The 22,021-nt window shown below is 44.2% G+C and overlaps 1 protein-coding gene across 2 annotated transcripts in view; it reads right to left on the reverse strand.

The window, feature by feature from the left end:
- Positions 1 to 3,827: 3,827 nt before the first annotated feature.
- LOC115458884 (solute carrier family 52, riboflavin transporter, member 2-like) overlaps positions 3,828 to 22,021 on the reverse strand; it is a 77,472-nt gene continuing 59,278 nt past the window's right edge. For both annotated transcript variants that reach the window (XM_030188722.1, XM_030188721.1), the window contains 3 exons: positions 19,868 to 20,738; positions 4,782 to 4,905; positions 3,828 to 4,523 (listed from right to left, as the gene is read on the reverse strand). In XM_030188722.1, coding sequence (XP_030044582.1) covers positions 4,311 to 4,523; positions 4,782 to 4,905; positions 19,868 to 20,738 — 1,208 coding nt within the window. In that variant the 3' untranslated portion in view covers positions 3,828 to 4,310. The remainder of the gene's footprint in view (positions 4,524 to 4,781; positions 4,906 to 19,867; positions 20,739 to 22,021) is intronic.

A 22,021-nucleotide genomic window follows, 5' to 3' on the forward strand; every position in this document is an offset into this window, starting at 1 on the left:
GGGATCCGTCTCCTCCAAGGAATCCGCAAAGGACCGTTGGGAGAACTCAGATACGCTGCCCTCATCTACATCGGAGGAGACAAAGTCCTCCAAGGCCTGGGAATCAACCCGAGGGCGTTTACCTCCGGGGGCCTCAACCTCTTTACCAGACGAGGGAGCAGGGGCAGCGTTTTGCATAAGGAAGGCCTGATGCAGCAGCAAAACAAACTCGGGGGAGAAACCCCCCAGACTGTGCACTTCCGCAGCCTGGGCTACAGCCCTAGACGCACCCTCAACCGGCGCTCGCAAGAGCGGGGGAGAGACATGCTGCGCATCCAAGATGGCGTCCGGCGCGACACTCCGCGAAGGAGCTGCGCGGGAAGAACGGCGCTTAACTTTAGCCGCTTTTGTGCCGTCGCCCAAATTAAGGGCGTTCATGGCATTAATGTCTCCCACCTCAAGGGCGGCCCAAGAAGCCGTCCGAGCCGCGTGGCCGGCCAAGATGGCGGAGGCGAGCAGCGGGGGATGGGCGTTTATGGCGGGAAAAACCGCCACACCGGAGGAAGGACCGGGACACTCATCGGTCACGAAACTGTCACCCAACAAGGGCGAATCAGACTTTAAGACCCCCGCATCCCCTCTAGAAGCGCCCAAGCGATCCGGGGAGCGACTCTTTGCGCCCTCGCCCTCCGACGCCATAGGCCACGTGGAGATCAATCGGGGAACCCCCTGCCCGCTATAAAAAGGTAAAAATTACCTGCTTTCCGCTCCGAGCTGTAACGACCTGGTGTCCCAGTGAGTAGCTGCAATAAACGTTTAAATAAACGTCGAAATAAACGCCTTTAAGGACGTTCAAAATTTTTTTTTTTTTTTAACGGAGCCAGCGGGAGGGGGGAGAAAAGGAGGGACCTGGCACCACCAGGTTTGCACTTGCTCAAGAAGAGCCCTCAACCCCAGGCACTCAACAAAACCTAAAAATTAGGCTTGGAGGCCTAGCCAGAGCTGCTGCTGTGTGTGACCACCACCTGCTGAGATAGAGAACATACTGAGGAGTTTCCGGCAGCACATGACCACATATAGGGAGGCAAAAGTTTGCTCTCTATCTCCACCTGCTGGTAGATGGACACAACCCACCAGTCTATGGATTGATCAGCATGATGATATGGAAGTACTGCTTTGTGTCTGCGGCTGTCACTAAGCAGTACTTTTGAAGCAAGGCAGCATCGAGTCTCCTGAGGACATGGTGAAACGGGTCACTGTAGGGACGTTTCACAACTGCCTCACACTGCTGCATACAAGTTAAGTTTGTTTTTTGTTTCACTGTCACATTTTGATTAAGTTTTTTGCACATATAAAAACAAATTGTTGGGGGTTTTTATGACCCATGATTGAAGACAGCACTGTGACTGAATCACTGCATTGAATAACATAACAGCGCAGAGGGTGTCACAGGCGTCTGAGGTCTTTCCCTCCAACATTTTTTATATAATATACACACAAAAATTGGTAGCTACAGAGAACACTTTTCCTCACTTGTTTTTTTTGGATTTAGGTATATTAAAAGCAAGAAGCTGGCAAAAGAATCGGTTGGACCACTAGATGACCAAGGGGAAAAGGGGCAATTAGGGAAGACAAGGCCATAGCGGAGAGATTAAATGAATTCTTTGCTTTGGCCTTCACAGAGGAAGATTTGGGAGAGTTACCAGTGCCAGAAATGGCATTCAAAGCTGACGAGTCAGAGAAACTGAATGAAATATCTATAAACCTGGAGGATGTAATAGCGCAATTTGGCAAAATGAAGAGTAGCAAATCTCCTGGACCAGATGGTATTCATCCCAGAGTACTGATAGAACTGAAAAAAGAGCTTGCGGAACTATTGTTAGTAATATGTAATTTAGCTTTAAAATCAAGCATTGTACAAGAAGACTGGAGAGTGGCCAATGTAACGCAGATTTTTTAAAAAGGTTCCAGAGGAGATCCGGGAAAGTATAGACTGGTGAGCCTGACGTTGGTGCCGGGCAAAAATGGTAAAGACTATTATAAAGAACAAAATTACAGAGCATATTCAAAAGCATGGATTAATGAGACAAAGCCAACATGGATTTAGTGAAGGGAAATCTTGCCTCTCCAATCTAATACATTTCTTTGAAGGAGTGAACAAACATGTGGATAAAGGTGAGCCAGTCTATATTGTGTATCTGGATTTTCAAAAGGCGTTTGACAAAGTACTTCATGAAAGACACTAGAGGAAACTGAAGAGTCATGAAATAGGAGGTAGTGTCCTATTGTGGATTAAAAACTGGTTAAAAGAAAACAGAGAGTAGGCGGGAGCTGGCGGTCTCGCTACGGGCGGTCCGGACAATCTTACTGACCTGAGCGCCGAGGGAGTCTCATTGAGTCCTCCTCCAATGGCTGTACCCCCAAGGCCAGGAGAGAGGCATGATTCAGCGGTGGAACGGAGCGAGGTACCCGGAAGTCGGTCCCCTGCGCTCGTTTGTGGAGACCCCGCTGCTTCCTCAACGCCAGAAGGAACACCGTTGCAGGCGAGTGTATCGCCCGCAGTGAATCTGAGCGTGCCCTCTGCAGTGCTGGGAGATTTGAAAAGACCTACACCTATCACCCTAGAAACCTTATGGGAAGCGATACACGGCCTAAATTCCAACGTACAACAGATTGCTCGAAGCCTAATGGGAGAATTGGCAGAGGTAAAGCAAACTCAAATAGATATCTCTCTTAAAGTTGCAGAGCATACAACTAAATTGAATGTTTTGGACAATGACTTTAAAGCTGTGAAATCTTCAACAGAAATGTTGATGAAAAGCTCTAATTTTCAGCAGCGTAAAATAGATTTCCTTGAAAATCAAATTCGTATTAATAACTTACATTTTCTTAATTTTCCAAAATCTCCACTCATCCCAGCACTGGAAATGCTGAGGAAATATGTGTATGAGATATTGGAGGTCCCCTCTGAGGGATTCCCACCTATTATTAGAGTACAATATATTTCTGGCACAAGAAGGGGCGATATTCCTCAAAACCCTCAAGCTGCTACGAATCTAACTGACTTCCTAGAAAGTTCTATGGAGGTCATAACTGAGAGAACCACATTGCTTGTTACATTTGCTCTGCAAACAGATCGTATAATATCCTGAGACTTTATTTTCGCCATATGAACTCCACTTTTCTTGGGTAACATAGTAGATGATGGCAGAAAAAGACCTGCATAGTCCATCTAGTCTGCCCAAGATAAACTTATATGTGTATACCTTACCTTGCATTTGTACCTGTCTTTTCAGGGCACAGACCGTATAAGTCTGCCCAGCAGTATTTCCCGCCTCCCAACCACCAGTCCCGCCTCCCATCACTGGCTCTGGTACAGACCGTAAAGTCTGCCCTCCCCTATCCTAGCCTCCCAACCCACCAACCCCTCTTCCCCCACCTGCTCCACCACCCAATTTCGGCTAAGCTGCTGAGGATCCAATCCTATTGCACAGGATTCCTTTATGCATATCCCACACATGTTTGAATTCCGTTACCGTTTTCATCTCCACCACCTCCCATGCAATTAAGCTACTAAATAGTAAGTTTAAAACAAAATGGAGAAAATATTTCTTTACTCAGCATATAATTAAACTCTGGAATTCACTTGCAGAGAATGAGGTAAGAGCATTTAGCTTAGCAGGGTTTAAAAAAGGTTTGGATAATTTTCTAAAAGAAAAGTCCATAAGCCATTATTAAGATGGACTTGGGCAAATCCACTTCTTCTTTCTAGGATAAGCAACATAAAATCTGTTTTTCTGTTCTGGGATCTTGCCAGGTACTTGTGACCTGGCTTGGCCACTGTTAGAAACAGAATACTGGGCTTGATGGACTTTTGGTCTGTCCCAGCATGGCAATGCTTATGTTCTTATGTTAGTGTGATTACAGTGCATGAGGAGAAGAGTACTGGGTGCGAGATCAGCTCCTACACCACTCCCCTTAGGGCTCTGTCCATACAGCCTCCCTCATTCTATAGGATCAGCCCATGCACCAGCCTGCCAAAAACTCTGTGTATACAGATTGCTGCTTTCTGTTGGATCAGCCCATGTAACCTGTAGCATCTTCGCCCATTCCATCTATAGGATCAGACCATGCAGTGTTTCTCAGTTTGGATGAATTCCCCCCTCATTGTGCTATGTTCTTCTAAGTAAAAAACTTCACAGAAGTTGGGCTGTAAATTTCTCTCCTCACTGCTTCTTGATTCATCTATCATCTTTGTGCTACTTCTGCTGAAACTGGCAGGAGCTCTCCTTGTATCAGAGAAAAGGATTCTTCTGGGTGTTCCCACCATGTCAGAATGCACAGTTCTCCACGCAGTCCTGTGTCCTCTGAAAAAGGTGGTAGATGCTGACCATGGGGAACATGAGCAGGGCACCAACTAGGGAGCCTGCCTGGATAGCAGCTCCACACCACATCAGGGCTACGTGGCCAGCCTCATGCAGTAAAGTCCCAATCACCACTTTCACGTATGAAAAGAGCCCGAGGAAGAGGATCCAGGAGATCACCTGAATGTAGAAAGAAAAGGAGATCTGGGTAAGATATTCTGGAGATCTAGAAGGCTATCTGAAGGGAGAGGAGGAGGCAAACAAAAAGGATACAGATCACCATTTGAGGGCAAAGCGAAAAGAGAACCAGGACCCCTGTCAGGCATAGAGATAAGAAACAAATATGGGGAGAATTTCTGAGATGAGAATCAGAGAAGTGAACCACATAAGTGAAAAAAGTTGCATGAAGGACAAGAGAGGTCGTTGTAGTGCACTTACCACCAGCGAGACCCCCACATTGTTGCCCACTAATGGAGGACAGGGGCTGAGAGCAGCCAGCACCAGCAAATAGGTCCCCACAACAGCTCCCAATACTGAGATGAGCCCCAAAACCATCATCGACCTGGTGAGAAAGAAAATATGGAAATGAACAACTGTCCATGTTTAGGGGGTTTGTGTGAAGGCAGGTCCTGGTTATCTATTATGAGACACTGAACAACATAGCTTCAGGATCTTTAGTCATTTGGTAAACATTTATAACAGTTAAATGCCAGAAGAGAGGAGAGGGCTACTGAAACTGATGTAAATGCAGGCCTTTCCACGGCACAGTTCTGCTAGAGGGATGGGAAGATTCAAGGTCTGATGTGTTCATTTGATTTATTACATTTTATATAGCACCTTGATATCCATCAAGTCACTCAAAAGCATGGGTGGTATACGTGAAGTGTACAATGCTACAGAAGAAAGACTAAACCAACACCCACTCCCAGTCCCTACAACAACCCCGACCCTCCGGTGGGGTTTCTTGTTTGGACAGGGCTGCCTCACAGTCCCACTTCAGTACACTCCTCCCTGTTGCCTCTCTTCGCAGAGTGGCAGCTCCTCACATTACTGCTCAAGCGCCAACTGATAGGAGGAGGGAACATGTGGAAGCCCAGAGATGGGAGCCAGGCTTCGCTCTAATTAATGAGAGCCGGCAATACAGCTTCCTAGACATTCATTTGATTTCAGTAAATACAAGTTATACCTGGATTCATGTTTCTTATTTTCTTAAGTGCCTCTGCTCCAGTTTCCCCACTGGTACAATGCAACCTGTTACGAAGCTATCCAAAGCTCTTTGGAAGAATGTACAACACATCTTTCTTGCACAAAGTCCCTTTCAAATGGAACTTTTTCATGGAATGCAATAAAATGCACTTTATCTATTGGCATTTATGAGAATATGGAGTCAGTCATTCTTGCAAACACTATTTGCTCTGCTTCCCATAGTATAAGCTGGAGATTGCTGCTTATAGGGGTTTAGTGGGCAGGAGAGGCTCCGATATTCAGTGGCATTTCCCCGGATAGCGCTGCTGAGTATCTCACTAACCGGTATTTCCTAACCAGTTAGATTAGGGGCTGTCAAGGGGCAGTGCTTGGATGGAGCAGCGATATTCAGTTTACTAACTGGCTAAGTTAGTGCATAAATTTAGCACTGTTAGTTACTGCACAGGATTCCTTTATGCATATCCCACGCATGTTTGAATTCCGTTACCGTTTTCATCTCCACCACCTCCCGCGGGAGGGCATTCCAAGCATCCACCACCCTCTCCGTGAAAAAATACTTCCTGACATCTTTTTTGAGTCTGTCCCCCTTCAATCTCATTTCATGTCCTCTCGTTCTACCGCCTTCCCATCTCCAGAAAAGATTTGTTTGTGGATTAATACCTTTCAAGTAGTTGAACTTCTGTATCATATCACCCCTGTTCCTCCTTTCCTCCAGGGTATACATGTTCAAGTCAGCAAGTCTATGCTCATACGTCTTGGTACGCAAATCCCATACCATTCTCGTAGCTTTTCTTTGCACCGCTTCCATTTTTTAAACATCCTTCGAACGGTACGGCCTCCAAAACTGAACACAATACTCCAGGTGGGGCCTCACCAACGACTTGTACAGGGGCATCAACACTTCCTTTCTTCTGCTGATCACACCTCTCTCTATATAGCCTAGCAACCTTCTCGCTACGGCCACCGCCTTGTCACACTGTTTCGTCGCCTTCAGATCCTCGGATACTATCACCCCAAGATCCCTCTCCCCCTCAGTACCTATCAGACTCTCACCGCCTAACACATAAGTCTCTCATGGGTTTCTACTCCCTAAATGCATCACTTTGCATTTCTTCGCATTGAATTTTAATTGCCAAACCTTAGACCATTATTCTAGCTTCCTCAGATCCCTTTTCATGCTTTCCACTCCATCCCGGGTGTCCATTCTGTTGCAAATCTTAGTATCATCCGCAAATAGGCAAACTTTACCTTCTAACCCTTCGGCAATGTCACTCACAAATATATTGAACAGAATTGGCCCCAGCACCGATCCCTGAGGCACTCCACTACTCACCTTTCCCTCCTCCGAGCGAACTCTATTTACCACCACCCTCTGTCGTCTGTCCGTCATCCAGTTCACCACTTCGGGACCTATCTTCAGCCCATCTAGTTTATTTAAGAGCCTCCTGTGGGGAACCGTGTCAAAAGCTTTGCTAAAATCTAAGTAGATTACGTCTATAGCACGTCGATGATTCAATTCTCCTGTTACCCAATCAAAGAATTCAATGAGATTCGTTTGGCAAGATTTCCCTCTGGTAAAACCATGTTGTCTCGGATCTTGCAACTTGTTGGCTTCCAGGAAATTCACTATCCTTTCCTTCAGCATGGCTTCCATTACTTTTCCAATAACCGAAGTGAGGCTTACCGGCCAATTCCTCCACCTTCATTTTTTCCCAGAAATTGTATTAATTTTAATTTTGTATTATATAAACAAAGAGAACAACCTCTCCACCTCCCCCATTCTCTATTTCTGTGGATAACACTCTCATTCTTCCTGTCTCATCAGCTCGTAACCTTGGGGTCATCTTTGACTCCTCTCGCTCCTTCTCTGCACATATTCAGCAGACTGCTAAAACCTGTCGTTTCTTTCTATATAATATCAGCAAAATTCGCCCTTTCCTTTCTGAGCACACTACCAGAACCCTCATCCACACTCTTATCACCTCTCGCTTAGACTATTGCAACTTGCTTCTCACAGGTCTCCCTCTTAGCCATCTCTCTCCTCTTCAATCTGTTCAAAATTCTGCTGCATGACTAATATTCCGCCAGTGTTGTTATGCTCATATTAGCCCTCTCCTCAAGTCACTTCACTGGCTTCCTATCCGTTTCCGCATACAGTTCAAACTCCTTTTTTTGACCTATAAGTGCATTCACTCTGCAGTTCCTCAGTACCTCTCCACTCTCACCTCTCCCTACATTCCTCCCCGGGAACTCCGTTCACTGGTTAAATCTCTCTTATCTGCACCCTTCTCCGCCACCGCTAACTCCAGAATCCGTTCCTTTTATCTTGCTGCATCATAGGCCTGGAATAGACTCCCTGAGCCGGTACGTCAAGCTCCATCTCTGGCCGTCTTCAAATCTAAGCTAAAAGCCCACCTTTTTGATGCTGTTTTTAACTCCTAACCCTTATTCACTTGTTCAGAAGTTTCAGAACCCTTATTTTATCATCCTCACTTTAATATTCCCTTATCTCTTGTTTGTCCTGTTTGTCTGTCCTAATTAGATTGTAAGCTCTGTCGAGCAGGGACTGTCTCTTTATGTTCAAGTGTACAGCGCTGCGTACGTCTAGTAGTGCTATAGAAATGATAAGTAGTAGTAAGTAGTAGAACAATATAAACTAGTACATCAGTTATGCTACTGTGTAAGTAACTTTTTAAAAATTAACCATATTTCTATTACACTCATAGTGATTTAAAATGATCATAAACAAATTATAGATTGTTGGCATATTTTTCCACTGGAAACTCTTTTTACTAAGTGTAGATTCATATATATATGTTTTGCAATTTAGAGTTCAAGTTTTTGATGATAAAGAATAGATTGCCACCGAAAGTGAACAGTAAGAAGTCTTGTTGATTTCCAATAGGATAAAACAAGCTTTTGGGCTCCACCTTCATAACCTTTGTTTAGTTGAAGATATTGTAATGAATAAAAACAAATAATTATTGAAACTTGCATTTTTATCACTTGTTTTTAGTTTTCTGTATAGTCGCCACCATTCACCACACGTCTGCCGATGGACAAGTTTTCAAAAGCCACTGCAAAAAAACTGTGAGGAAAGCTACAGAGGCTAAGGCTCTTCAGCTTGGAGAAGAGACAACTGAGGGGAGATATGATAGAGGTTTATAAAATACTGAATGGAGTAGAACAGGAAGAGGTGAATCGCTTATTTACTCTTTCCAAAAATACTAGGACTAGGGGGAATGCAAAAGTAGTAAATGTAAAGCAATTCAAAGAAAATATTTCTTCATTCACTGTGTAATTAAACTCTGGAATTCATTGCCAGAGAATGTAGTAAAAGCAATTATCTTAGCAGGGTTTAAAAAAGGTTTGGATAATTTCTTAAAAGTCCAAAATCCATTATTAAGATGGACTTGGGAAAATCCACCACTTATTTCTAGGATAGTCCAAACAAACATACAGTAGCAGAGGATTTTAGACGAGTCAGCTTGGTGAATTGACTATGCAGGGTGGAGTCTCATATGACTAACACGGCTGTTCTCATTTCACTCTCCGGTGAATCTTTTGCTCGTGTATATGTTTTAATCATAGACTCGTCCCCCACCTACCTATATCTTTTTTTCTTTTTTATTGTTTTTTAATTAATTTTAAACATATATCTCATTGTGACTTCTTAGTGCCTTTAATAACAGTTTACTAAGCACACAGCACTTAGATGTACTCATTGGTGAGCTCATACACCCCGACAGGTGCCTGTTTCGCTACGCTTTGTCAAGGGGGCGTATCACCAAATCAGCATGCTAGCCACAGTGTCTATGTGTGTGACATTTGTGGGACACAGACAACAGAAGTCTGTCCAGCATCGGCCTCAGTTTCCACTATTCTTGCCCAAGATAACAACTCAATAGCCATGCTGTGTTTCCGTCCTCTTTCTATTCCACACATTTTTGAATTTGCTCACCATTTTTGACTCTACCATCTCTCCTGGAAGGGTGTTCCAGGCGTCTGCTACCTTCTCTGTGAAAAAGTTTTTTCTGTTACTCCTAAGTCTACTGTCCTGCAACCTCCATTCATGTCTTCTAGTTCTACCACCCTCACGTCTCTGGAAGAGGTTTGTTTGAATATCAATACCTTTCAATTGCTTAAGTGTCTGTATCATATCACCTCTCTCTCTCTCCTTTTCTCTAGTGTATACATATTCAGGTGCTCCAGTCTTTTCTCATGTGTCTTATGGCACAAACCTTGTACCATTTTTGTTGCCTTCCCCTGAACTGTCTCAAGCCTTTTTATGTCCTTGAAGAGATACGGCCTCCAAAACTGTACAAGTTTCTTAAATTGCATTGATGAGTGCTCACTGGGGAGTTAAGATGCAAGGATTGTTATCAGAAAGTTGGTCTTTGCCCTCAGGGGTGCCTCAAGGATATCACTAGTTCTGTCTAGTGTACTTATGTCCTCCTTGGGTAGACACTTGGAAAAGGAAGGTTACTCTATTTATATATATATATATATGTGGATAATCTAACTATAATTTTTCCTGTTGTTTCTGATTTAAAGGATATCCATAATATTATCAGGCTTATTTTTGAAAAAGAAGGACGCCCATCTTTCAACACAAATCGCAAGATGGGCGTCCTTCTCACAGGGTCGCCCAAATCGGCATAATCGAAAGCCGATTTTGGGCGTCCTCAACTGCTTTCCGTCGCAGGCATGACCAAAGTTCATGGGGGTGTTTCAGAGGTGTAGCGAAGGCGGGACTGGGGCGTGCCTAACACATGGGCGTCCTCGACCCATAATGACGAACACTTGGACGACTTTACCTGGTCCTTTTTTCTAAATGACCAGATGACCACCGGAGGGAATCAGGGATGACCTCCCCTTACTCCCCCAGTGGTCACTAACCCCCTCCCATCCTCAAAAAAATTTTTTTAAAATATTTTTTCCAGCCTCTATGCCAGCCTCAAATATTATACCCAGCTCCATGACAGCAGTATGCAGGTCCCTGGAGCAGTTTTAGTGGGTGCAGTGCACTTCAGGCAGGCAGACCCAAGCCCATCCCCCCCTACCTGTTACACTTGTGGTGGTAAATGTGAGCCCTTCAAAACCTACCAGAAACCCACTGTACCCACATGTAGGTGCCCCCTTTCAGCCCTTAGGGCTACGGTAGTGGTGTACAGTTGTGGGGAGTGGGTTGGGGGGCTCAGCACACAAGGTAAGGGAGCTATGCACCTGGGAGCAATTTCTGAAGTCCACTGCAGTGTCCCCTAGGGTGCCCGGTTGGTGTCTTGGCGTGTCAGGGGGACCAGTGCACTACGAATGCTGGCTCCTCCCATGACCAAATGGCTTGGATTTGGTCATTTCTGAGATGGGCGTCCTCGGTTTTCATTATCACCAAAAATTGGGGACGACCATCTCTAAGGTTGACCTAAATTTTGCGATTTGGGCGTCCCTGACCGTATTATCGAAACGAAAGATGGTCGCTCATCTTGTTTCAATAATACGGGTTTCCCCGCCCCTTTGTAAGGACGTCCTCAGGAAAACTTGGGCGCCCCTTTCAATTATGCCCCTCTCTCTCTCATTGTTTTTCAATTATTGCAAATTGGATGGCCTCTTATTATCTCAAATTAAATAGAAAAAAAACAAGTGGAAGACACATGATGCCTAGAGCAGGAGCGTAGGCTGCTTGCTCAGTTCCTCCGGCTCCCCACCAAATTGGCAATATATCTTGTTTGTTTTTGTATGAAATGAGTTTAGAAGGTTTTCCTGCTTTTTGCAGTGTTGTTGACTGTGGAAGACACATGATGCCTAGAGCAGGAGCGTAGGCTGCTTGCTCAGTTCCTCCGGCTCCCCACCAAATTGGCAATATATCCTGTTTGTTTTTGTATGAAATGAGTTTAGAAGGTTTTCCTGCTTTTTGCAGTGTTGGTTGACTGTGAGCGATGCAGAGTTTGGAGACCTTGTTTGGGTTATGGTATCAAGATTGACCTGCAGGGCCTCAGAGAAGCCAAGGGGAGTGGAGGCCAAGATGGCAGCTCGAGTGGCCCAGCTAAGTCCATCGGGTTGTTCCGAATAGACTAAGGAAATTGTAACAGAAGTGTGCACTGTGGTGGAAGCTGCCTTGGATGCTAAATTACAGCAAATGCAAGATCACATTGAGGCTGCTCATGAACGACTGGATTATTTGGAGCTCGAGAATGATGCTCAACAACATCGTGTAGGTTCTTTAGAGACTGGGGCTTAGCATACAGTGGGTGCTATGGATCAGCTTTGCCTTGCTTTTAAGCAGATGGAACACAAAGTGGAAACTTTGGATGGCACAACACTTCACAATAATTTACATTTGGTTGGTATTTGAGTCCCTCATGGATGTTGACTTGGTGAAGACTTTCGAGACTTGGCTTCCACAATCCTTAAATTTGACTTTTAGTGAGTATTATTTTAAAATTATGTGGGTCTGTAGGATTGGTCTCAGGACTGATGATTTGTCCTGTCCTAGAGTGATTATTTTTCATGTTTATCATTTGGAGCACAAGCAAGTTATCCTGCAAGTCTTGCGTGCTGGATGTTACCTGGCATACAATAACCAGAGAGTTCTGTGTTTTTAAGATTATACTTCTACAGTACGCACTCAACGGAAAGCTTTTGCTCCTTTGTGTTCTGAGCTTTATGCCCGGCAAATTTCACGTGCTCTACTCTATTCTGTACGACTTCGGTTTGTGTCAGGTGGTAAAACCCATTTTTTAACCTCTGTGGAAACAGTGCAAACTTTTACTCAATCTCTCCCAGCCAAAGGAGGACCTTAGATGATTGCTGTTCAATTTTTTGTCTCAGTTGTGGTGGGTTTGATATGCTTATTATTTGTGAATTAGCTTGTCATATTTGCCTGAATACAGTGGGCCATTTATATTGGACTCTACACCTGTTTTTGCTGAAGTGTGCTCTAGTTGGATCAGGATATACTGCTTTTCATTTATATCTTTGGTATCTGGGATTTTGGTAGGTAGGTGGGGGTATTCACGTGTTCAATCCCCTGAAATTGGGGACAGTAATTTAGGAGTTTGGATGATGATGGGGGTTGGGTTTGGGTGGGATAGGTCATGGGATGGTGGGGAAGGTACTGGGTGGCTGGGGAGAAAATTGGAATTTTGAGACAACTGTATTTTGTGTGTGTAGTACTTTAATTTGTTTGCTGTATTGCCAATACAACATTTAAAATAAATTAAAATAAAGAAAAAACAAGATTTGCTGTTGTGTGCTAGGTAGAATCAAATTAAGGATTTGAATCTAACTATTGATGGGAGAGTCTTATTCATTAGACCATTCGATTAAACTCTTAGATGTTGTTTTGGATAACAAATGATCTATGGAATCTCAAGTTAATTCACTTGTAAGGAGTTCTTTCTATGTTATAAGAAAGTTAAGAAGTATTCATAAATACTTATTACCAGAAGATCTGTTTTAACTAGTGGTACAATCATTGAACCTTAGTAAATTGGATTACTGTAATTCGTAGTGGAGGAGTGGCCTAGTGGTTAGGGTGGTGGACTTTGGTCCTGGGGAACTGAGGAACTGAGTTCAATTCCCACTTCAGGCACAGGCAGCTCCTTGTGACTCTGGGCAAGTCACTTAACCCTCCATTGCCCCATGTAAGCCGCATTGAGCCTGCCATGAGTGGGAAAGCGCGGGGTACAAATGTAACAAAAATAAAATATATTTGGGTTTATCAAAACAACTATTGAGAAAAAAAATCAAACTATTCAAAATGTGGCTGTACATCTGATCTTTCCCCCTAAGAAATCAAATAGAATTACACCATATTTTATTAAGCTGCACTGGTTTCCCGTAGAAGCTAGGGTGCTGTTTAAATTGAGATGTTTGTTATTCAAGATTGTATTTGGCCTGATTCCTCATTATATGATTTCTCTTGTATGCCAACCAATATCAGGACAACATTATAATACTCAAAATTCTTTCTCATTTTCTTTCCCCAGTCCTTGGAGGATTATTTTGAAGAAATTGTTTACTTGCTTAATTGCATATCAGGTAGTTAGCTTATGGAATTCCCTTCCATTTAAACTAAGGCATATGTCCAATTATGATATCTTTAAGAAGGGATTAAAAACTATGCTGTTTACAAATATGTGATAAGGAAGCAATATGTTGCAGTACCCTAGCTTAGATGTGTTTCTGTAAGGTTATTGATGACCATAATATTAATATCTGTGATAATTTGGGATTATTCTGTTACATCTTAGATTTATTTTTGATCTAGTATCTTAGTTATAATCCGCTATGAACTGTAACTCACTGCATGCTCATTTCACATGCAATAGCAGAATAGCGTCTTCACACTGACAATTGTCACCGAAGTGAAGGAAGAGATTTCAAACAAGTGAACACATGTATTGTGCCAGTGCTGCCATCTGTTGATAACGTTGTTTTTTTTTTTTTTAAAGGAATGGAGAAAGGGAAGTAATTTGATATATTGCCTTTCTGTGGTGCAATCAAAACAGTTTACATAGTATGGAGGTGGAGGCATTACTTTTCATTTAACCCTCAAATTTTTGTCTTGTCTTTATTTAATGTTAAGCCATGGGAGATGTACTAATTTTCAACAATGTCACTATCTGCATTGATCCTAATGATAGTACCATGTAAATCATCAGTTGCAGAGACTAACAAACGCATGTCATCAGCATAGGCACAGTGATAAATATTTAAAGCAGCTAAACCTCTTCCAAAGGAAGACTTATAAACAGTAAATAAAGATGATGAAATAGGAAAACCATGTGGAACCCACATTGGGGAAATCCAGCGAAATGGTGATGTGTTATTGTAAGCCACATTGAGCCTGCAAAGAGGTGGGAAAATGTGGGATACAAATGCAATAAATAAATGAAAATAATAAAATAAATGTGTTAGTCATTTTAACACTGTATTTTGTAATGTCCAAAAAAGACGTGAACCAATTAAGGGCAATCCCTGATAAACACAACACAATCAATTTAAATATTGAAAATAGGTCTGTTCCTTTGGTTAACAAATTCTTAGCATCAGAGACTAAGAAAATTAGTAATGATTCTGTACTATGTGATGATCTAAAACCAAACCAAATGTCAAGCCAAATGCAAAAAGGAGATAAGGAGGGCTAAGGAGGAATTTGAAAAAAAGTTAGCGATAGAAGCGAAAACACATAGCAAAAAGTTTTTTAGGTATATTAAAAGCAGAAAGCCGGCTAAAGAATCGGTAGGGCCACTGGACGACAGTGGTGTTAAAGGGGCGATCAGGGAAGACAAAGCTGTAGCGGAGAAATTAAATGAATTCTTTGCTTCAGTCTTCACCGAGGAGGATTTGGGAGGGATACCGGTGCCGGAAAAGGTATTTGAAGCGGACGAGTCGGAAAGACTAAATGATTTCTCTGTAAACTTGGAGGACGTAATGGGGCAGTTCTGCAAACTAAAAAGTAGTAAATCGCCGGGTCCAGATGGTATTCATCCCAGAGTATTAATAGAGCTGAAAAATGAACTTGTGGAGCTGCTGTTAGTAATATGCAAGTTATCCCTAAAATCAGGTGTGGTACCGGAAGATTGGAGGGTGGCCAATGTAACGCCGATTTTTAAAAAGGGTTCCAGAGGAGATCCGGGAAATTATAGACCGGTGAGTCTGACGTCGGTGCCGGGAAAAATGGTGGAGGCTATTATTAAGAATAAAATTACAGAGCACGTACAAAAGCATGGGCTGCTGAGACAAAGTCAGCACAGATTTAGTGAAGGGAAGTCTTGCCTCACAAATCTACTGCATTTTTTCGAGGGGGTGAACAAGCATGTGGACAAAGGGGAGCCGGTGGATATTGTATATCTAGATTTTCAGAAGGCGTTTGACAAAGTGCCTCATGAAAGACTCCAAAAGAAACTGGAGAGTCATGGGATCGGAGGTAGTGTATTATTATGGATTAAGAGCTGGTTAAAAGACAGGAAGCAGAGAATAGGGTTGAATGGTCAGTTTTCTCGATGGAGAAGGGTAGTTAGTGGGGTCCCTCAGGGGTCTGTGCTGGGACCGCTGCTTTTTAACATATTTATAAATGACCTTGAGATGGGAGTAACTAGTGAGGTAAATTCGCAGATGACACAAAGTTATCCAGGGTCGTCTCGTCGCGGGAGGAGTGTGAAAGATTACAAGAGGACCTCGTGAGACTGGTGGATTGGGCGTCCAAATGACAGATGAAGTTCAACGTTGACAAGTGCAAAGTGATGCACGTGGGGAGGAGGAACCCGAATTACGGCTATGTCATGCAAGGTTCCGCTTTAGGAGTTACGGACCGAGAAAGGGATCTGGGGGTCATCGTGGATAGAATGTTGAAATCTTCCGCTCAATGTGCTGCGGCGGCTAAGAAGGCGAACAGAATGTTGAGTATTATTAGGAAAGGGATGGAAAACAAGCATGAGGATGTTATAATGCCGTTATATTGCTCCATGGTGCGACCGCACCTGGAGTATTGTGTTCAGTTCTGGTCGCCTCATCTCAAAAAAGATATAAAGAAATTGGAGAAGGTGCAGAGAAGGGCAACGAAAATGATAAAAGGGATGGGACGACTACCTTATGAGGAGAGGTTAAGACGCTAGGACTCTTTAGCCTGGAGAAAAGGCGGCTAAGGGGTGATATGATAGAGGTCTACAAAATAATGAGTGGGGTAGAGCGGACAGATGTGAAGCGTTTGTTTACGCTTTCTAATAATAATAGAACTAGGGGACACAAGATGAAATTAGAATGTGGTAGGTTTAAAACAAATTGGAGAAAGTTTTTCTTTACTCAGCGTGTGGTTAGACTCTGGAACTCATTGCCGGAGAAGGTAGTGACGGCAGCTGGCCTTGCTGAGTTTAAAGGGGGTCTGGACAGATTCCTGAAGGAAAAGTCCATTGATCGTTAATAAATTTTGGGTTTTTGCCAGGTTCTTGGAGCCTGGATTGGCCGCTGTCGGAGACAGAGTGCTGGGCTTGATGGACCTTTGGTCTTTTCCCAGCGTGGCAGTGCCCTTCTTCGTCAGATCGGAAATAATCTGATGCATGTGGGTAAGAGGAACCCGAATTATAGCTACGTCTTGCAAGGTTCCGCGTTAGGAGTTACGGATCAAGAAAGGGATCTGGGTGTCGTCGTCGATGATACGCTGAAACCTTCTGCTCAGTGTGCTGCTGCGGCTAGGAAAGCGAATAGAATGTTGGGTGTTATTAGGAAGGGTATGGAGTCCAGGTGTGCGGATGTTATAATGCCGTTGTATCGCTCCATGGTGCGACCGCACCTGGAGTATTGTGTTCAGTACTGGTCTCCGTATCTCAAAAAAGATATAGTAGAATTGGAAAAGGTACAGCGAAGGGCGACGAAAATGATAGTGGGGATGGGACGACTTTCCTATGAAGAGAGGCTGAGAAGGCTAGGGCTTTTCAGCTTGGAGAAGAGACGGCTGAGGGGAGATATGATAGAAGTGTATAAAATAATGAGTGGAATGGATCGGGTGGATGTGAAGCGACTGTTCACGCTATCCAAAAATACTAGGACTAGAGGGCATGAGTTGAAGCTACAGTGTGGTAAATTTAAAACGAATCGGAGAAAATTTTTCTTCACCCAACGTGTAATTAGACTCTGGAATTCATTGCCGGAGAACGTGGTACGGGCGGTTAGCTTGACGGAGTTTAAAAAGGGGTTAGATAGATTCCTAAAGGACAAGTCCATAGACCGCTATTAAATGGACTTGGAAAAATTCCGCATTTTTAGGTATAACTTGTCTGGAATGTTTTTACGTTTGGGGAGCGTGCCAGGTGCCCTTGACCTGGATTGGCCACTGTCGGTGACAGGATGCTGGGCTAGATGGACCTTTGGTCTTTCCCAGTATGGCACTACTTATGTACTTATGTACTTATGGCAACCTTCGAAAGCTAATCAAGAAATGTATTAAGTTATGTCCAATAAAAAGGTATCATCTTATTTTCTTTTCCATGTTTTATTTTGTTTGATTTCTATTGATAACCTTAAGAGTGGACTAACACGGCTACCACACTCCTGTAGCATCAGAAACTTGTGATGTTCGGCAAGTCATTTAACCCTCCACTGCCTCAGGTACAAACTCAGATTGTGAGTGTCCCGTACCCATACCCCCCCCCACCGGGACAGAAAAATGTCCATTGTAACTGAATGTAGATTGCGTTGATATTTTTCCTGCTTGCAAGAAGTATATAAGAAATTAAACGATCCACAAACTCTAAAGTGGAAAACAACCAAGCAGATCAGTGGTAGAAGTACACGATCTTTATTAATATAGTTGAATAAAATATAAATTGCAACTATATTAATAAAGATTGTGTACTTCTACCACTGATTTGCTTGGTTGTTTTCCACTATAAGAAATTAAATATACCCCTTCCTGCCTCTCACATCCTGGCAGTTTACCCCCATCTCTCACTCATCTCCTCAAACATCCACCCTCCTAACACTCTACCCCAACTGACTCTTTCCATCTCCCTAGTACTTCAAAACACAAACTCCATCCTCCCTCCTCTCTCACTACTGTACCTTACCTGACTCTCACCTCTTCAGGAGCTTCACCCTACTCTGAATCCCCCTTACTCCCCCCAACTTTCCTGATTTTCATCCTTCTGTGCCCATTCCCTTACAGACTCATCGTCCCTCTGTATCCCTTTCTCTCCACCCTCATCCCAGTCCTCATTTCAGTTATGTTCTACTACCCTCTAGACCTCCTTCTCCTTTTGACTCCCCACTCACATCCCATACTATATGCCCTTTTGATATTCACCACCCCTTGAATCAATCCTCTTGTCTATATGACTCTGAAATCTTTTCAAATCCACCATCACCTCTGCTCAGCACTCCACCACTCCCATTTCCTCACTTCTATTTAGCCATTTATTCCCCTTGGCCTATAGACTATTCATAGATCTATTAGCTGCATTAGGCATGCTACCCCACTTTACTCTGACCTTCCAATTGAATTCACCCTCCCCTCTCTCACCTCATCCCCAGCATTTACATCTCCTCTTCACACGCACCTCTTCATTATTCAACTTCTTCCTCACCTTCTCTCCCCTTCTCTCTCCAATTTTCAACCTCCTCCTCCTGTGTTCCTCTTTAACACATGCACCCCTTCATCATTCACCCCCCCCCCCGCAGCATTTAATCTGTTCCTCTCCTGTTTCCCTCTCCAATATTCACCTTCATCATTCACCACCCCAGCATTCAATATGTTCCTCTCCTGTTTCCCTCTCCAGTATTCACCCCATCTTCTCTCTCTTCCTCAGAATTCAAACCTCTCCTCTTGTGTTTCCCCCTTACACATACACCCCTTCATCATTCACTCTGTTCCTCTCCTGTTTCTCTCTCCAGTATTCACCCCTTCATCATTCACCTCCTCCGCAGAATTCAGTCTGTTCCTCTCCTATTTCTGTCGCCAATATTCACCCCTTCATCACTCACCTCCAACAGCATTCAATCTGTTCCTCTCCTGTTTCCCTCTTCAGTATTCACCCCATCTTCTCTCACTTCCCCCAGTATACAATCCTCTACTCTTTTGATCCTCCCTTTCACATACACCCCTTAATCATTCACCCACCCCCTGCTCCTCTCTGGTTTCCCCCTCCAGCATTCACTCCATCTTCTCTAACTTCCCCCAGTATCCAACCCCCTCTTCTCTTGCCTCACATAAATGAGCATTCACTCTCCTCCTCTCTCACCTTCAGTTTTCACAGTCTCCCTTTCTGCTTGCAGTTTTGGGAATACAAAGAGCAGCTCCTCTGTGTATCCCCAAGACAACACGCAGTATGTACTGGGGACAGCAGAAGGAGTTGTAGCAGACAGCAGAGCACTTGTTGGCTATACTGCCAGCATTTTCATGCTCTTCAAAGTGCAGTGCACCTCCTCTCAGATACTGCTCTACTCAAGTGTGGCAGCTGATCTCCTTTCGGGGCCAAGAGATTCAAGAAAGAACTTGGAAGACAGATAAAACAACTTGAGTCTCCTTGAAGATCCACAAAACTTGGGCTGTTTGTATATCTAGTGTGTTTGGCTGACTGGAAGCTTTCAGTGCCACCCAGAGGGTGGGAGGCATATTATTACCAATGCGTCCCAGATGCCTTCAGAGATTACATTCTACCCCTACCTGCTCCTATTTTCTGCCGACATCCAGTGCCACTTCCAGAGTACCAATATTTTATAACCTTCTCTGAACCCTTAGCAGGCACATGCTTATAATCTATGTCATAACTGAGACCTGTCACCCATAGTGCCAGACACCATGGTATTTTGCTAACACTTACCTGCACATGAGAAACATGGCAATGAAGCATGCCACAGGATTGGCAATGTTACTCAGAACCACAGACAGGTGGTATGCCATGGTCCCATAAGGCAGACAGGCATAAGTCTGCACGGATGGCAACACACCATTGGTCAACGCATTAGAGACCATCAACAGCACCAGCAGATATATATTTCTCCAAGTCAGGAAAGGAGAGGAGACAGTGGGCTTTACAGTGGTTTCCATGTTCTCTTTCATATCTGTAGTGGTGTAAGTGCTGTCCCTCAGAGGGAAGGACTCCAGGCTTTCATGGGGAGAGCTTTCTGGTGGCTGCTCATGGACCCTTTGCATATCTCGCTCCTTCTGGTGCCAGTATACAAGTCCCACAAAAGATATACCAGAGATAGTGAGCAAGACCCAGATGAACCAGAAGTATTTGGTGGCGGTGAATTTCTCCTGGAAGTAGAAAGGCTCTGTGCCATTCCCAAAGCTGTTGTTACGGCACTCCAGCTGGCCAATTCCCTGGCCCAATGCTGCTACACATGGAAAGAGTGCACTGAGGCCCTGCCCAATGAAGAAGGTGCGGATGAAGGCCGGTGGGAACTGGTACATGTATGGCAGGAAGGTGACATTAGAGGTGCAGCAAAGGAACGCCAGCACAAAGCCCAGCAGCAGAAAGGGCAGACTATGCACTTCGCCACCTATGAGCACAGTCTGCTGCCAGAAGACAGCCAGGAAGGTGGCCGCCAGCACACTCAGTGCCTGGATCCCATGGATTAACCACTGCTCCTTCAGCAGCTCCGGAGCAAACCTGTGTGTAAGGGTGACTGCGATGGGGCCCAGGTTCCCAAAGGCAATCAGAACTGTGAGGTAAGCGGGCAAGTTCCATCCTGCAGAAGGAAAAGAAAAACAGTGGGGTCAGGACACTGCTCCTCTCACTTCAACACAGCAACAACGTTCAGGCCTTGGCCCCACAGCACTAATGTTATAAAAGGGCTCCTAAGGGCCCACAAAAGGAAAGAGGAAACAGTAAAGTTATGACACATATTTTATTTTTGTTACATTTGTACCCCGCGCTTTCCCATTCATGGCAGGCTCAATGCGGCGGGCAATGGAGGGTTAAGTGTCTTGCCCAGAGTCACAAGGAGCTGCCTGTGCTGGGAATCGAACTCAGTTCCTCAGTTCCCCAGGACCAAAGTCCACCACCCTAACCACTAGGCCACTCCTCCACAAGTGCTACTCTCACACCTCATCACAGCAGGGCCTAGTTCATTCCCACCCAACCTCCCCAACTCCTGCCCACCCCTACAACATCTCTTCACTTTATAAGTTAAGACTTTAAGTGCTAATTAGGATAACAAGAGGGGAATTTTCATTAAAAAGTTTTAATTACATTTCATTACTTTCTGAGATCTCAAAGAACAAGTCCATTCTCTTGAGTCTAGAGTAGCAGACATGAGGAAGCTAAGAAAAACAGAGAGGTACGTAGAGGAGACATACAGAGACATAGGAGAGAAGTCCCACCTCTAGACCGGCAGCCTCTGTGCTGCCTTGGAGGAGGTAGGTCTCCTAAACGGAGAGAATCACCCTGGAGAAGTAATCCTGTAGCCAGGACCAGCCAACCAGGGGATGCAATATCCTCTTGAACTGAGGATCTCTCCAGCAACTTCTACCCAGGACGGAAGGGTTAGGACAGCTGTTGTAGTTGGTGATTTGATCATTATGCATATAGATAGATGGGTGGCTGGTGGACATGAGGATCGCCTAGTTGCTTACCTGCCTAGTGCGAAGGTGGTGAACCTCACTCATCACGTAGATAGGATTTTAGATAGTGCTGGGGAGGAGCTGGTTGTCTAGGTACATGTGGGTACCAAAGACATAGGAAAATGTGGGAGGGAGGTTCTGGGAGCAAAATTTAGCTGAAGTCCAGATCCTCCAAGGTAGTGTTTTCAGAAATGCTCCCCATTCCAAGCACAGGACCCAAGAGGCAGGCAGAGCACTGAAGTCTCAATACGTGATTGAGATGATAGTGCAAGGATGAGATATTTAGATTTGTTAGGAACTGGGCAACATTCTGGGAAAGGGGGAGCCTATTCTTAAAGGATCGATTCCACCTTAACTGGGATGGAACCAGGTTGTTGACACTACTACTAAAAAGGAGATAGAGCAGCTT

The sequence above is a fragment of the Microcaecilia unicolor genome, unplaced genomic scaffold (genome assembly GCF_901765095.1).
Source record: "Microcaecilia unicolor unplaced genomic scaffold, aMicUni1.1, whole genome shotgun sequence".
Classification (NCBI taxonomy): domain Eukaryota; kingdom Metazoa; phylum Chordata; class Amphibia; order Gymnophiona; family Siphonopidae; genus Microcaecilia; species Microcaecilia unicolor.